The sequence below is a fragment of the Protomyctophum bolini genome (assembly GCF_963924005.1).
Source record: "Protomyctophum bolini genome assembly, chromosome: 13".
Classification (NCBI taxonomy): domain Eukaryota; kingdom Metazoa; phylum Chordata; class Actinopteri; order Myctophiformes; family Myctophidae; genus Protomyctophum; species Protomyctophum bolini.
Window position 1 is genome coordinate 40,273,986 of NC_137874.1, and position 14,558 is coordinate 40,288,543.

Genomic DNA, 14,558 nt, shown 5'->3' on the forward strand with positions numbered 1-14,558 from the left:
GGCACAATGTGCCTTTTTTCACCTTAGAAATATTGCACGAATCAGAGCCCATTTGTCCTTGGACGATGCAAAAACGCTAATCCACGCCTTTGTTTTTTCTCGGCTTGAGTACTGCAATGCACTTTTTTCAGGACTGCCTAAGAAAACAACTGACAGATTACAACTTGTCCAAAATGCAGCAGCCAGAGTTTTAACTAGAACTAAGATGACATGTTGAAATGTAAAATTTACATTTCAACGAAACACAAAAACTAAGGCACTGGTGTCGTACTTCTGGTTTACCGTAACGGGGTGCAACTCCCTGCAGTGCCCTGCTCAATTTGTTGTATTTACATGGTTCATTGGTCCATGGTCTCAGAGGTCATCGCTATAGTCTTCATTATTGTTGAGGATTTAAAACACGACACGGCATGCTATAACACGCCGTTCCACATCATTTTTGAGGATTTTTAAAAATCCCGCAATTTCCGCAATTTTCAATTTCCACAATTTCCGCAATTGTCAATTTCCGCAATTTCCAATTTCCGCAATTTCCCCGCAATTTTCCGCAAAACTCCGCAATTCCTCCGCATAACCCATAGTTTTTTTTTATTTTTTTAACACTGACAATTTTTCCGCAACACTCCAAAATATGAGACGTGAAGTTCTTTTTACCCATTCATTTATTTAGTTGTCATATACATCAATTGAAATGCATTTCTACACTTGATACAGTAACGGGTCATAAATATATATAATAAGAGTGATATCTTTGACAACATAACTAACACGCAAAATTCATTCACATCTTCACTTCACACACACACACACACACACACACAAAAACCCCAACAACAAAGTCAACAACATGGAAGATAAGAACAACAACAACAACGTCACTATTGCGAGGTACTGCAGGAAGAGGCATGAACACCATCCTGGCTTCCTGATAAATTTACAGCTAATTTAAACTCGCTCATCATACCAAGAACAATAAATTAGGCTTTTTTTCTTTTTTAGACGCGGCGGAACTGCCTGTCCCTTTACTTTACCCTTGTGCCTTAAATTGATCTATACAGATTGTATGTATATTTTTCATCATCAGGGGGAAGTACTGGAGTATATGTATGCTAGTATTCTTACCGTATGTGCGAGGGGGCCCCCGGTAGTACAGTATATGCAGAGGGCCCCGGGGGTAGTAGTACAGTATGTAAACTTAATTGGGAGAGAGGGGGGGGGGTCAAATGGCCCATTTATTTTCCGACAACGACAATACCGATGAAAGTTATACTTAGGGCGCGTTCGGAAATGCGCACCGGGAATGTGGTCAGTTTGTTGAGTGTGGTGGGCGGTGACGTCACAGACTGCGTTCAGTGTGCCTAATTTACGAATGACCACAGCTGTGACGCATTCACATGATTCAGTGCACTGAATAAACGAACGACAACAGAGCACACCAGTGCGTTCAGGGCGCATTTCCGAACGTGCCCTTAAAGTTGCGTGCCAAAAAAAAATGGCACATGTACAAGCTCACCACGGAGTCACCACCGTGTCGACACGCACGGTGCAGTGGCATGATGATGAAACTACATGTAAACTGTCTGGTAACGGAATTTGTTATCGTAGTCGAGTGCAGATGAAATGGACTGGATAAATAACAGCGTTGATATATTATTATTATAGTCACAGGTCACATAATAATAATAAGAAGACTTTCCAGCACCAATGCTGCCGACAAGGAACGCAGGTGTGTGTACAGTTAATAATGTGAACGAACGAACGACTGGACTGACTGAACAATATGTCGGAATGTTGAGAGTTTTGGAAGTAAAAGCACTCGAGGAATGAAGGGAGGAAAAAAAAAGACATCCAATGGCCTTTTGGTAAGACTTTTTGAAAGCAGTTTTGGGGCCACTGGGGTTTGTTAGTTTGTTCTTTTTGCACCACACCACAACACCGCACCGCACCGCACAGCACTGGGAGGAAGAGGGACATGATGATGAGGAGATGGTTCATTCTTCCAGGGTTCTGAAGGAGGAAGAGGGACATGATGAGGAGGAGGATGGTTCATTCTTCCAGGGTTCTGAAGGAGGAAGAGGGACATGATGAGGAGGAGGATGGTTCATTCTTCCAGGGTTCTGAAGGAGGAAGAGGGACATGATGAGGAGGAGGAGGATGGTTCATTCCTCCAGGGTTCTGAAGGCGTTCTGCATGTCCTCCAACAGCTGGGCGTAGTCGGCTTTGATCTTGACCTCGCCGTCCTTCACGGGGTCCTGAAAGCAGACGAATAATAATAAACACGTTAGTTAAAAGATACAAGTACATTTTAGATTCAGGGAACAGAACTTGAACAATGGCAGTGTTTGTCTTTGGCAGCAAAGATTTAGATTTTTAGTTTTAGTCATAGTCTCCTTGAATAGTTTATTTAGTTTCGAGTCACATTTTGGTCACCTGGAATGTCTTGGTGTTCTAGTGCTATAGTCTAGTTTTAGTCGACTAAATCTACAGTTGATTTAGTTAACTAAAATGCATTTTGGCGGGCCTTGATGCCGGCGTCAAGGCACTTTTAGAGTTTTAGAGTTTTTAGAGTTTTATTAGGATCCCCATTAGCTGGTGCATAGCAGCAGCTAATCTTCCTGAGGTCCACACAGAACATAAAAACATGACATTCGACATGAATGTCGAATGCTCACACTTGCTCACAATACGTCCCAGCGCGACACGTTGTGAGCTTGTATATCTGCTATTTTCAGCATGCAACCAAGTGTAAATTGACTTATACTGGATCTCTTATCCACTAGGCCCTTCCTAACATTTAGTCTAGTTTAAATTTGACATTTTGACGATGGCGTAATCATTGTACCGGGCGGGCTCAACCATAACCGCACCTTGAACTTCATGGCGCTGATCTTGTAGAGGATCTCTCCCATGTGCTCCCTGATCATAGACCATGTGATCTTCTGGTCGCTCTGCGCCGTGCTCTCCACGGCGTGACGCGCCATGTCGTAGAACGCGATCATGTTGGACAGGATGCCCACCGTCTTGTAGAACGGACAGAACCTGTGAATTAAGACCCGCTATGAAATATATAGTCTCACCGTCGTAGCCAGACAATTATTCCACAATGTCCGAATGCTATAGAGCGTCGCAGTCCCGCCCCCCTCGAGAGAGACCCGGAAAATAAATCGCCGTTCATTTTCATCCTCATAGGCATTTCTTAAAGTATTTATTTAAAGACGGTTACGCCGCAATCATCAGAAAGAAGAAAATAAAGGCAGGAGACAAAACTATTTGTTTTGTTTTTTCTTCTTATAAATTATTTGATCGGCCCCAAAACATTGTGTTCATTGTCATGATTTGTCACGATCCGAGTTGGCTTTGTCCGCGGCGTAACCGTCTCTAAATAAATACTTTAAGAAATGCCTATGAGGAAAAACGCATTGGGATTTATTTCCTGGGCCACTCGTTGTTCTGAAAGGGGGAGGGACTGCGACGCTCTATAGCCCCCATGAGCTGAATAAGGAAGCTGCTATTTCCGTTCACGAAAATATTTTAAAATTCTTAATACATTTTCTTTTTGCATTTTCTTTTCTGCTAAGCAACAAGCTATATACTTAGATGTTTTCTATTTATACATAGAAACATAGCTTTTTCAGAAAACTGTCATTTTCAATTTTTTAATCTGATCTCAGGTCAGAATGGGTTAAAATGATAACAGAAAAATAGCCGATCCACAGCTGCAGATCAGCTATTTCAGTTGCGCGACGTCACATTCTGCTTCCACAGAAGACACAAGGCTGCTGGCTTCTATGGAATCCCAAAAGAGTTAAATCAGCCATGGCGACCGAGAAGTTGAGAACTTCAAATCCACGAGAAAGAAGTCAAATACTATAGTGTCATCACCACCACTGTCAACTGTCAAGCCCGGTAGTCATCTGGACAAGGAATACACATCAGTATATATATTTTTTTACCTGTCGTAGGGAGTGTAACCGTTCTGCTGCAGAAAGTCGTCCTTAAGCAGCTTGGCGACCTCTAGTGTGATCTTGTCCGACTCGGCCAGAGATGCCTGTTATTATTATACGACCACAACAGGAAGAGGAGACATTAGTGGATGTTTTACAGCTAGAGTTTAAAATAATGGTTAATGTGGTTAACCCATTTTGTGCGGGAACCCCTTTTGGTGTTAGCATTATGTTATGCTTTAGCTATTGAAAAATAGCAGATCTACAAGCTCATAGCGCGCCACCGAGTGGCGCGCTAAGAGCTTGTAGGTCTGCTATTTTTGAAAAATCGAAGAACGACTGACACAGAAACATAGCTTTTTCAGAAAACTGTCAGGATGTAGAAGACATGTTTAGAATCTGATCTCAGGTCAGAATGGGTTAAAAGGTGACACAGAGGTCTAAATGGGTTAAACGTTGGGCATTCCGTCGTCTCCTCTCCTCACCTTGCCGACCAGCTGGACGATCTCGGCCAGGTCCTCCTCCTCCTGCAGGATCTCCTTGGCCTTGGTGCGCAGCGGCACGAACTCCGGGAAGTGCTTGTCGTAGTACTCGTCCAGAGCGCGCGTGTACTTGCTGTAGCTGATCAGCCAGTTGACCGAGGGGAAGTGCTTCCTCTGGGCCAGCTTCTTGTCCAGACCCCAGAACACCTGGAAGAGAAACACATGATCAGCCAGTTGACCGAGGGGAAGTGCTTCCTCTGGGCCAGCTTCTTGTCCAGACCCCAGAACACCTGGAAGAGAAACACATGATCAGCCAGTTGACCGAGGGGAAGTGCTTCCTCTGGGCCAGCTTCTTGTCCAGACCCCAGAACACCTGGAAGAGAAACACATGATCAGCCAGTTGACCGAGGGGAAGTGCTTCCTCTGGGCTAGCTTCTTGTCCAGACCCCAGAACACCTGGAAGAGAAACACATGATCAGCCAGTTGACCGAGGGGAAGTGCTTCCTCTGGGCCAGCTTCTTGTCCAGACCCCAGAACACCTGGAAGAGAAACACATGATCAGCCAGTTGACCGAGGGGAAGTGCTTCCTCTGGGCCAGCTTCTTGTCCAGACCCCAGAACACCTGGAAGAGAAACACATGATCAGCCAGTTGACCGAGGGGAAGTGCTTCCTCTGGGCCAGCTTCTTGTCCAGACCCCAGAACACCTGGAAGAGAAACACATGATCAGCCAGTTGACCGAGGGGAAGTGCTTCCTCTGGGCCAGCTTCTTGTCCAGACCCCAGAACACCTGAACCACAAGAAGAGAAACACAGATCAGCCAGTTGACCGAGGGGAATTAGCCAGTTGACCGAGGGGAAGAGAGAAACACATCAGCCAGTTGACCGAGGGGAAGAAGCCAGTTGACCGAGGGGGAAAGAGAGAAACGCACAAACCAGAATGCTAGTGTAGAAAACTATAGGCCTGAACCTCGTTTATTCGACACTACTAATCTCTAATTTGATGTTTTTCGACCTTTGATGTTTTTGGCCCAATTGGTTATATTAATTAACAAATAGTTTGAAAAAAATGAAAAAGGATATATATATCAAGTACCCACCACAGCCCAAATGGAATGCTCCTCGATTGCATTTATTTATTTTTACGTTATGCGCAATCAGACGGATCAGACTGATTCTGTCAATTTCTTTTGTAAAAATTCTGTAATAGTAGACTATACCATCTTGGCCATCCATAGTCGACTATACTAATCCAGTGTATCCTACCTTTTTTTCCCTGACAAACTAAAAAACTAAGCTATGATGACTAAAACTTAATATACTGACAATTTCATCAACAAATAAAAAAACAACAAATCAGGAAGGGACTAGTGGACAAGAGATCCAGTATAAGTCATTTTACACATGGTTGCATGCTGAAAATAGCAGATCTACAAGCTTGCGACGCGCTGTGAGCTTGTAGATCGGCTATTTTCAGCAAGTGCAAAAACAGTCATTATGACGGCATCAAGGCACGCCAAAATACATTTTACTCAACTAATTCAACTGTAGATTTAGTCGACTAAAACTAAACCAACACTTAAACATTCCAGGTGACTAAAAGGTGACTGAAACTAAATGAAAACTATTGAAGAGACTAGGACTAAAACCCGCTGCCAAAAACAACTGAAAGGCGAGCATACCTGCACAATACCCAGCGTGGCTGAAGTCACAGGGTCTGAGAAGTCTCCACCAGGGGGCGATACACTGAGGAGAGTTTACATGGTTATTACATTGGAGCACTACTAGTTGGATACCTAGTGCAGCAGCAGTTCATCAATAGTTGCAGAAGAAGACAAATCAATTTAATTCTAGTTTATTCTGCTAGCTTTAGTTATAATAATCATTTCTTCTTCTGTTTTCTACATTAATATAACCACATTATAACCATATGAAAAGAAAAGGGAGTTAAATGCTGCAATTTGTAAAAATGGCAAAATTATGACTCCTATGAACTCATAAAATGTCCCTGGGACTCATCTAAAAGACCATCCCTGCATCCCGGGACTCATTACATTGAAAACCTATTTACATCACTGCTCACTTATAAAATTAAAATAAAGTATATAAAAGAAAAAGAAGGAAGGAAGGCTTCATGTACTGAACAACATGGTTTCAACTCACGCTCCTACGATGCTGACGCTGCCCTCTCGCTCTGGGTTTCCGAGGCACTTGACGCGGCCGGCGCGCTCGTAGAAGGACGCCAGCCTGGCGCCGAGGTACGCAGGATAGCCGCTGTCTGCAGGAGCACAGAGAGCACAGAACCGCCGTTAAATACCATATAGCGCTGGGACGATTTGTAGAATCCTCAGGTCTAAATGGGTTAAATCAGTAAACGGCGACAGCCTCTAATATGATACATTCCCCTGGAGGGAGCGACGGACAGACGGTCACTCACCGGCCGGCATCTCGGCCAGTCGTCCAGAGATCTCCCTCAGAGCTTCAGCCCAGCGCGAGGTGGAGTCGGCCATCATGCTCACGTTGTAGCCCATGTCCCTGAAGTACTCGGACAGGGTGATCCCTGAGGGAGGAGACAAGGCAGTGTTCAAACCTTGACTAGACAGGCAGCCGAACGGTTTGCGGAGCGGTCTTGATATCGGAAGGTTGCTATAGTTCGTATCCCCGGACCAGCACGTTAAAATTACCACCGCTGAAGTGCCCTTTTGGACAAGGCATTGAACCCCTACCATGAAATGTTCTATGAGCAGGGCCTGGCTGTAAACAAGTTCTTGAGCTTAGTCCAGTTACCCTGGGTAAACATAGTACCTTTCCTTTCCTTTCCACAGTGTTGTAGTGGTGTCTCTCCTTCCTTCCAGAAATATCCGAATATGATTAATATTATATAACTTTTTTCCTACCATTTCTGTCATGGCCGTACCTTAAAGCTATACCTGATTTATGGCAAAATAAATGGTTATGGCAAAACTTTTTTAGCCCTTTTTCTGCCGAATATTAATTCTGCGGCCGACTATTCGGTGCATCACAAAGAAAAACAAATGAATATAATACATAATGTTACTATTAGTAACCACTTACAATTATCACCCGTCTATCACCCCCTGGTGGTCCCCCTGTATAGGACCCCAGAGAGACAAGGCTGTGGTCGTGATGTGATGACGATACACTAAAGAATATTATGATAGTTGTAGCTGCAGGCCTAGTCATTTACCTGTGTAAACAGGCCTCTCATAGGCCTAGTCGTTACCCGTGTACAAATGCAGGCTTCTTATAGGCCTAGTTGTTACCCGTGTAAAAATACAGGCTTCTTATAGGTCTGGTTGTTAGAACTTGTTTACCTGTGTAAATGGAGGCCTCTCATAGGCCTAGTTACCTGTGTAAATGGAGGCTTCTCGTTAGGTGTAGTTGTTACCTGTGTAAATGGAGGCCTCTCATAGGCTAGTTGTTACCCGTGTAAATGGAGGCCTCTCATAGGCCTACTTGTTACCTGTGTAAATGGAGGCCTCTCATAGGCCTATAGTTGTTACCTGTGTAAATGGAGGCCTCTCATAGGCCTAGTTGTTACCTGTGTAAATGGAGGCCTCTCATAGGCCTAGTTGTTACCTGTGTAAATGGAGACCTCTCATAGGCCTACTTGTTTACCTGTGTAAATGGAGGCCTCTCATAGGCCTACTTGTTTACCTGTGTAAATGGAGGCCTCTCATAGGCCTACTTGTTTACCTGTGTAAATGGAGGCCTCTCATAGGCTAGTTGTTACCTGTGTAAATGGAGGCCTCTCATAGGCTAGTTGTTACCTGTGTAAATGGAGGCCTCTCATAGGCCTACTTGTTTACCTGTGTAAATGGAGGCCTCTCATAGGCTAGTTGTTACCTGTGTAAATGGAGGCCTCTCATAGGCTAGTTGTTTACCTGTGTAAATGGAGGCCTCTCGTTAGGTGTACTTGTTTACCTGTGTAAATGGAGGCCTCTCATAGGCTAGTTGTTACCTGTGTAAATGGAGGCCTCTCATAGGCTAGTTGTTACCTGTGTAAATGGAGGCCTCTCGTGCAGCCACAGGCATGTTGGAGGTGTTGGCGACCAGCGCTGTTCTCTTCATGATGCTCTCCGTCTTACCGTCCACCTCCATAGTGAGCTGTTGGAGGATGTTTATTTATTTTTTATTTTATAATTACCATTTCTAATAAGCAGAAAGATATTATATACACAGTATGCCTAGAGAATTTATATTAGGACAAATGTCCACACTGTAAAAAAAAAACCTAAAAGGAAGCATTTGAAAAACGCGCCCATATTTTCTAACGGGAACATTTTACAACAGGACTACACTACACGAAAAAAATTACTCGGACAAACATGACAACTTGTGCATTGTGGCACGCACTTCATCGAGAAATATCTCTGCTGTATACCAAGACAGGATAAACAAACTCCTATCAAATCATAATCACATCATAAATTGTGCATCTACTGTTTATCCATGGTTTGACGGACCTCGGGGAAGTCCCTTAGCACTTCGGACATCTCGTTTCCTCGCTCTCCACAGCCCACGTAGATGATGACGTCGCTGTTGGAGTACTTGGACAGCGACTGGGAGATCACCGTCTTTCCGCAGCCGAAGGCGCCGGGGATGGCCGTGGTGCCGCCCTGCACACACCTACGGAACGACAGACACGTTACTGTAATCTTCCTGGTACAGGACTGGTACCGCCCTGCACACACCTACGGAACAACAGACACGTGACTTTATCTTCCTGGTACAGGAGTGGTATCTCCCTGCACACACCTACGGAACAACAGACACGTGACTTTAATCTTCCTGGTATAACCGTGGTACTGCCCTGCACACAACTATGGAATAAATGAACAGGTCACTTCCTGCAGTATGGAACTACAGTATGGAATAAACAGTATGGAATAAACAGACACATTGACTTTGGCTCAGTGGTGGAAACATTACTCGACTTTCAATACCGCAATGCAAGAAATACTCCCGTTACAAGTAAAAGTCCGGCATTAAGAATTCACTTGAGTAAAAGTACAGTCAAGAGTAAAAAAATATTAAAGTACTGTACCAAAAGTAGGTGGTCACATTTGAGAAAATATGACTAAAACTAAAATGAAATTTTATTCAACTCGACATACGAAAACGAAATCAAACTTTGCTGTCACAAAATCAACACAGCTTTATCTTCCACGTGGACTGTGAGTATAGAGTTCTACTCACGGGAACAGAGCATCCAGGACTCTCTGTCCTGTCAGCAGGGGGTGGTTGGCGGGCAGCTTCTCTGTGACTGGACGGATCTGTCGTACGGGCCACACCTGGATCATGGTGAACTTCTCCTTGATGCCTTCAAACTCCAGCTCCAGGACCACGTCCTGGTACACACACACACACACACACACACACACACACACACGCACACAAGCACACACACGCGTCAGAAATGTCACAGTCACATCTAAAAATTGGAACACTATGAAACCGTAAGCTAATGAATATTGGCTCTCCCTCCTGAGTGGATCACAAAAACAAAATGCCTCTTGACCTAAAACTTAGTTGTTTTAACCTAAAAAGAAATACAGCATTACCAACTAGTGTGTATTTTATGTATGCATTTGTATATGGTCTTTATCCGTGTACTGTACTGTCTTATGTATCTTGTCTGTATGTGTGTACGGGTCCCCCCTCTAAAATGAGATGCTGCATCTCAAGAGGCTCCTGTATCTCTTCAATAAAAATCTGCAATCTGAATCCACTGTTCTCTCTACTGTACTCACCGACACGTCGTACTGTCCGGGCGGGGCCAGGTAGGTGACGGTGCCTCTGTTACGAGGAGGACACATCAGCTTGTGTTTGATCAGCGTGTTCTCCAACACGATGCCGTAGATGTCACCCCCGGTGATGTGACTGCCCACCTGGGGAGAGAGCACAGGAAAGCACAACACGCAGTCAGTGGCGTGCGCTTTAAAAAAAATATGCATGTACAGTACAGTACAGAACAAAGAAGTACAGTAAAATACAGTACAGAACAAAGAAGTACAGTACAGTACAGTACAGAGGACAACATTAGCTCGTAAACTAAAAGGGGATCCCGCCCAGAATGGGTTAAAAAAGGACAACATTTCTCATCACGGTGCAGGTTTCTTACTCTGAGGCTCTGCCCTGGAGAGAACTCCCATTTGGTGTCTCTGTTAAGGACAACATTTCTCATCACGGTGCAGGTTTCTTACCCTGAGGCTCTGCCCTGGAGAGAACTCCCATTTGGTGTCTCTGTTCAGCGCGGGGAAGTTCACCCCCCGGGGGATGTAGATGCTCTGGGTCACGTCGTTGATGTCCTTCAGCGGCCTCTGGATGCCGTCGAAGATGGAGCCCATGCAGCCCGGCCCCAGCTCCACCGAGAGGGGCTTCCCCGTCCGCAGCACGGGGTCTCCCACCGACACACCCGCTGTACGCAGCAACACGTTTAGGAAAGAAAAGACCCCAACAGCAGCAGTTCCCTCAGATCCATTAACTCCTTCAATATTTTTAAAGTGTCTATCATTACTCATCTCCAAACACCATGCTGTTTCTAAATGCCTCCGATTGTTCTGATTGTTCTCTCTTTCCTTACATCATGCGGCAAATTTACTATTTATTATTTTCAAGTGCATGTTTGTACTCAGTCATGATGTATTGACAATGTTGTTAATGCATTTGCATGTCTGTCATGATGCTCGGCCTGTTGTTCTTCTGGTGTATGTTCATCATCTTGAATACTTGTATCATTACTATATAGACTTATTGATACAATGTTGCGGGTGAATAGCTGGGATGGGAGCAGCTAGTTTTAGGAGAGCTTTGTTGTTTGTTTTGTCCTCGGATTACGGACGAATACAGCCTTGGTGTCGCAGAGGCCAGCTTGGGAGAACCTTGTTCATGGCCACAGCATGTAGCGGAAATATGAAATATCATATGAATGACATACACTAGTATGTGGGTTTTGCTTTACAGTAAGTTATAAGTACGTTTAGGACAGCGGCAGGGCTGGCTCGTATATATGGCCATGGCCTAGGGCGGCAGATTGCCCAAGGCGGTTGCCAGTTAGGCCCAGGAAGGATACAGGTTTCCTCGTAGACCTGGATGGTTGCCATGTCTCCCTCCAGGCGGATGATCTCCCCCACCAGCTCACAGTGGCCCACGCGCACCAGCTCGTACATGGCCGCTCCCGCCATCCTGGTGGCCGTCACCACTGTCCAGGGAAAGGGTTAAATAAAGACCAGGAAGAAATTAGATTAATAACCCATTCTGACCTGAGATCAGATTCCAAAAATGTCCGTTTGAAAATGATAGTTTTCTGAAAAAAGCTATGTTTCTATGTCAGTCGTTCTTCGATTTTTCCAAAAATAGCAGACCTACAAGCTCGTCAATCATTATTATGTAGAAATAATAATCTCTGTATTTAGGCTTCTACACACACAATGTTATGTCTACCCCTGTGTGTGACTGTGGGAGAAGGCCATGTTGTTGCTTATTAAAGTAGAATGGATTACTCATTACTGTGTTTTGTTAAAAAAAAACATCTTCACAACTAAAACCCCAGAAATAGTTTATAATAATGTATCATTGTTCTCTCAGATACATCATCATTATTTTACTCGGCAGATTGATTGATTGAAATATTTATTAACAGTTTGCAGAATTACAGTACATTTCAAGCACAAACTCAATACAAAGACTGTTAACTGTGAGTGGACGACCCGATTAAGCATTACACTCGTTTACAACAGGGTCCACATTGTTCAATTCATCAAAGTCAAAGCAGTCATCAGAGAGTCGTTTCCCGTTTCCTTCATGTAGACCCAAATGTTAAACAAAGAACAGCAATGGTGGCATGGCTGATGGAACTCATTGCCCATTTTGTTTTGTCTACGAGGAGAACTATACGAGTTTTAAAAATAAGCTGAAGCTGTTTTTGCTCACTCACAGAGATGTGAAGGAGATGCATACATGAGCTATATAACCCATTACAATACAATGTATATTTATTTGACTATCAATGTTGAAGATTGGATTGTACTGTGGAGCCAGCTATCAAACGTAGCAGACGGATCACGAGTTGTTTTGTGTTGTATTGTTGTGTTGGATGAATGTTGGATATGAATGTATGTATGTATGTAATAATATGGAAGAAATGTTTTTGATGCGGATATGTTTAAGACCCCAGGAAGAGTAGCTGATGTGACTCACAGTAAGCTAATGGGGATCTAATAAATAAATCAAATCAAGACCTATAAGGTTGATTCTACAAAATGTCTAACTAAATCCTAACTGTTTTCTGAAAACGCATTTAAGTGCATGGTTCTCAAAATGTTTCTTGTCAAGGACCCCAAAAGGCTGCTGTATTTGGCCGACAACCCACATGTGGAAATATGGTGTCTCTCTCTGGGACCTCCCAGAAGCAAAGATATGAATTAAAAACGTTTGCTGTGAAAGAACATATATTGTGCCGTGCTATGAGCTTGTAGATTCTGCTATTGTTCAATAGCTAAAGTATAAAATAATAGTTAAAAGCTAAAAGTGACATAGATGCGTTCCCCACGTCCAAATGGGTTAACCATACCTGGACCAGACACTCCATGTACAAATCCAAACTCGTCTTCTCTGTCTTCATCCCGGATCTTACGAAGTTTAGAGGTATCCATATCCATCTTGAAGGTAGATGTCCTGCAACAACATGCATTGAAGAGCAGAGCAGTTAAATGAATGAATACACCGCCGTTAAACAACAGAGCAAGCGTTCCAATCCACTAAAAACAGAACCCATGCGCAAGTATTTATTTTACTTATTTTGATGACGGTACGGTCTCCCATATTTGTCATGATTTGAGTCAGGTCATGACAAAAGTAATTTGGGGTCCGGTCAACTCAATAGACTGTAAGTAGGAACATTAGGTTACGGTATATGTTATTTAGTCTGGAGTTGTCCTTTAATCTAATCTGCCAAAAGAGCTGTGAGGTCGGTTTAATTTTATGCTCTCAACATCTATACAATTAGAGAATGTAGGATAATTGTTATTTTTTATCATTTGCCTGTCATCTCTCTGATGGTACCACATCAATACAGCATGCAGGAATTGTGGACAAAATCTAATCCAAGGATGCAGCCAAGGACAACAAAATATTCAAAGATTTGGGTCTAAAAGAGGCTAAATGTCATCAAATGCATAATACATAATGGACCTTGATGTGAAAAGGGTTGAAAACCACTGTCATGCAGTAACAGTTGCATATGTGTCAATTGGCTGTATACATACATGATGTTTGTATGCTAGCTGTGTGGTGCACGTTAGCAAACCTTTGCTCAAGTTCATCCATGAATTATTTATCATCAAGCATTTAATAACGTTACTGTCTGTTTACCAACTGCGGACCCCCGTCAGTCAGTGGCATTAAATGGGTGGATCAGCGCTATACTATGGACGTTTTGATCAATAGGTGAGGTTTACGTGTATCAGTGTGTAGTGTGTACAGTAGGTGTAGCTCATTTGTATGAGCCGCTAGCCTGTGTGTGTGTGTGTGTGTGTGTGTGTGTGTCACAGTCATGTCAGGTGACCATACAGCAGATAGTCTGTCAGTGTCAGATGTACAGTTGCTGAATGCTGATCATCATCAGCAGTATAAAGACAATGAAATGCGCGAGAGAACAGCAACGACAAAAACTGCATTATGATCTGATAAATACACGCATAAAACCATGATGATAATATTAATACCTGCTGTTTTGCTGCTTGCTGTGTGTGTTGATCCAGGGTTGTTTGTGTGCCCGACCGACAGACAGAGAGGAGGATCAGGCTAGAGGCGGAGCTTGATATGGATGTTGTTAATCACCTGCCCGTCTGTCGCACAGACCGTCACGACACGGCTACACGGCCACACGGCGAGGAAAACGCCGCCATTGTGGCTCCAGCCCCCTGGTCTCGCGCTGCTTGTTGGCCCGCTTCTGCCACTGCCGCACGGAGCCAACATGGCGGACACAGAGCAGCAGTTTCTCTATGGTGTTGCTCGAGGAGGAGCCAACATGGCGGACACAGAGCGGCAGTTTCTTGAACCCTATGAGTTTCTCTATCATCAGCAGCTGACTTGTCAGCTGGAGACGTTT

The 14,558-nt window shown here is 43.9% G+C and overlaps 2 protein-coding genes across 2 annotated transcripts in view; one reads left to right on the plus strand and one right to left on the minus strand.

Annotated features, from left to right (window-relative positions):
• Positions 1 to 14,558, plus strand: part of prdx4 (peroxiredoxin 4) — a 204,767-nt gene that overhangs the window by 71,184 nt on the left and 119,025 nt on the right. The gene's annotated exons all lie outside the window — the stretch shown is intronic.
• LOC308326600 (V-type proton ATPase catalytic subunit A-like) lies at positions 1,980 to 14,263 on the minus strand. The gene is made up of 15 exons (XM_080779548.1): positions 14,173 to 14,263; positions 13,020 to 13,123; positions 11,520 to 11,648; positions 10,651 to 10,865; positions 10,198 to 10,335; positions 9,644 to 9,795; positions 8,911 to 9,073; positions 8,443 to 8,551; positions 6,861 to 6,983; positions 6,587 to 6,701; positions 6,106 to 6,169; positions 4,430 to 4,633; positions 3,954 to 4,048; positions 2,868 to 3,039; positions 1,980 to 2,252 (listed from the first exon to the last, which is right to left on the minus strand). The coding sequence occupies exons 2-15, from the start codon at positions 13,105 to 13,107 to the stop codon at positions 2,160 to 2,162; spliced, it is 1,860 nt and encodes a 619-aa protein (XP_080635674.1). The 5' UTR covers positions 13,108 to 13,123; positions 14,173 to 14,263; the 3' UTR covers positions 1,980 to 2,159.

Coding starts and splice junctions, on each gene's coding strand:
- LOC308326600 (XM_080779548.1), bottom strand. CDS start 13,107: ATGGATATGGATACCTCTAAACTTCGTAAGATCCGGGATGAAGACAGA. Junction 11,649..13,019: donor ACATGGAGTGTCTGGTCCAG/GTATGGTTAACC, acceptor TTCCCTGGACAG/TGGTGACGGCCACCAGGATG. Junction 4,049..4,429: donor TCGTCCAGCTGGTCGGCAAG/GTGAGGAGAGGA, acceptor TAATAATAACAG/GCATCTCTGGCCGAGTCGGA.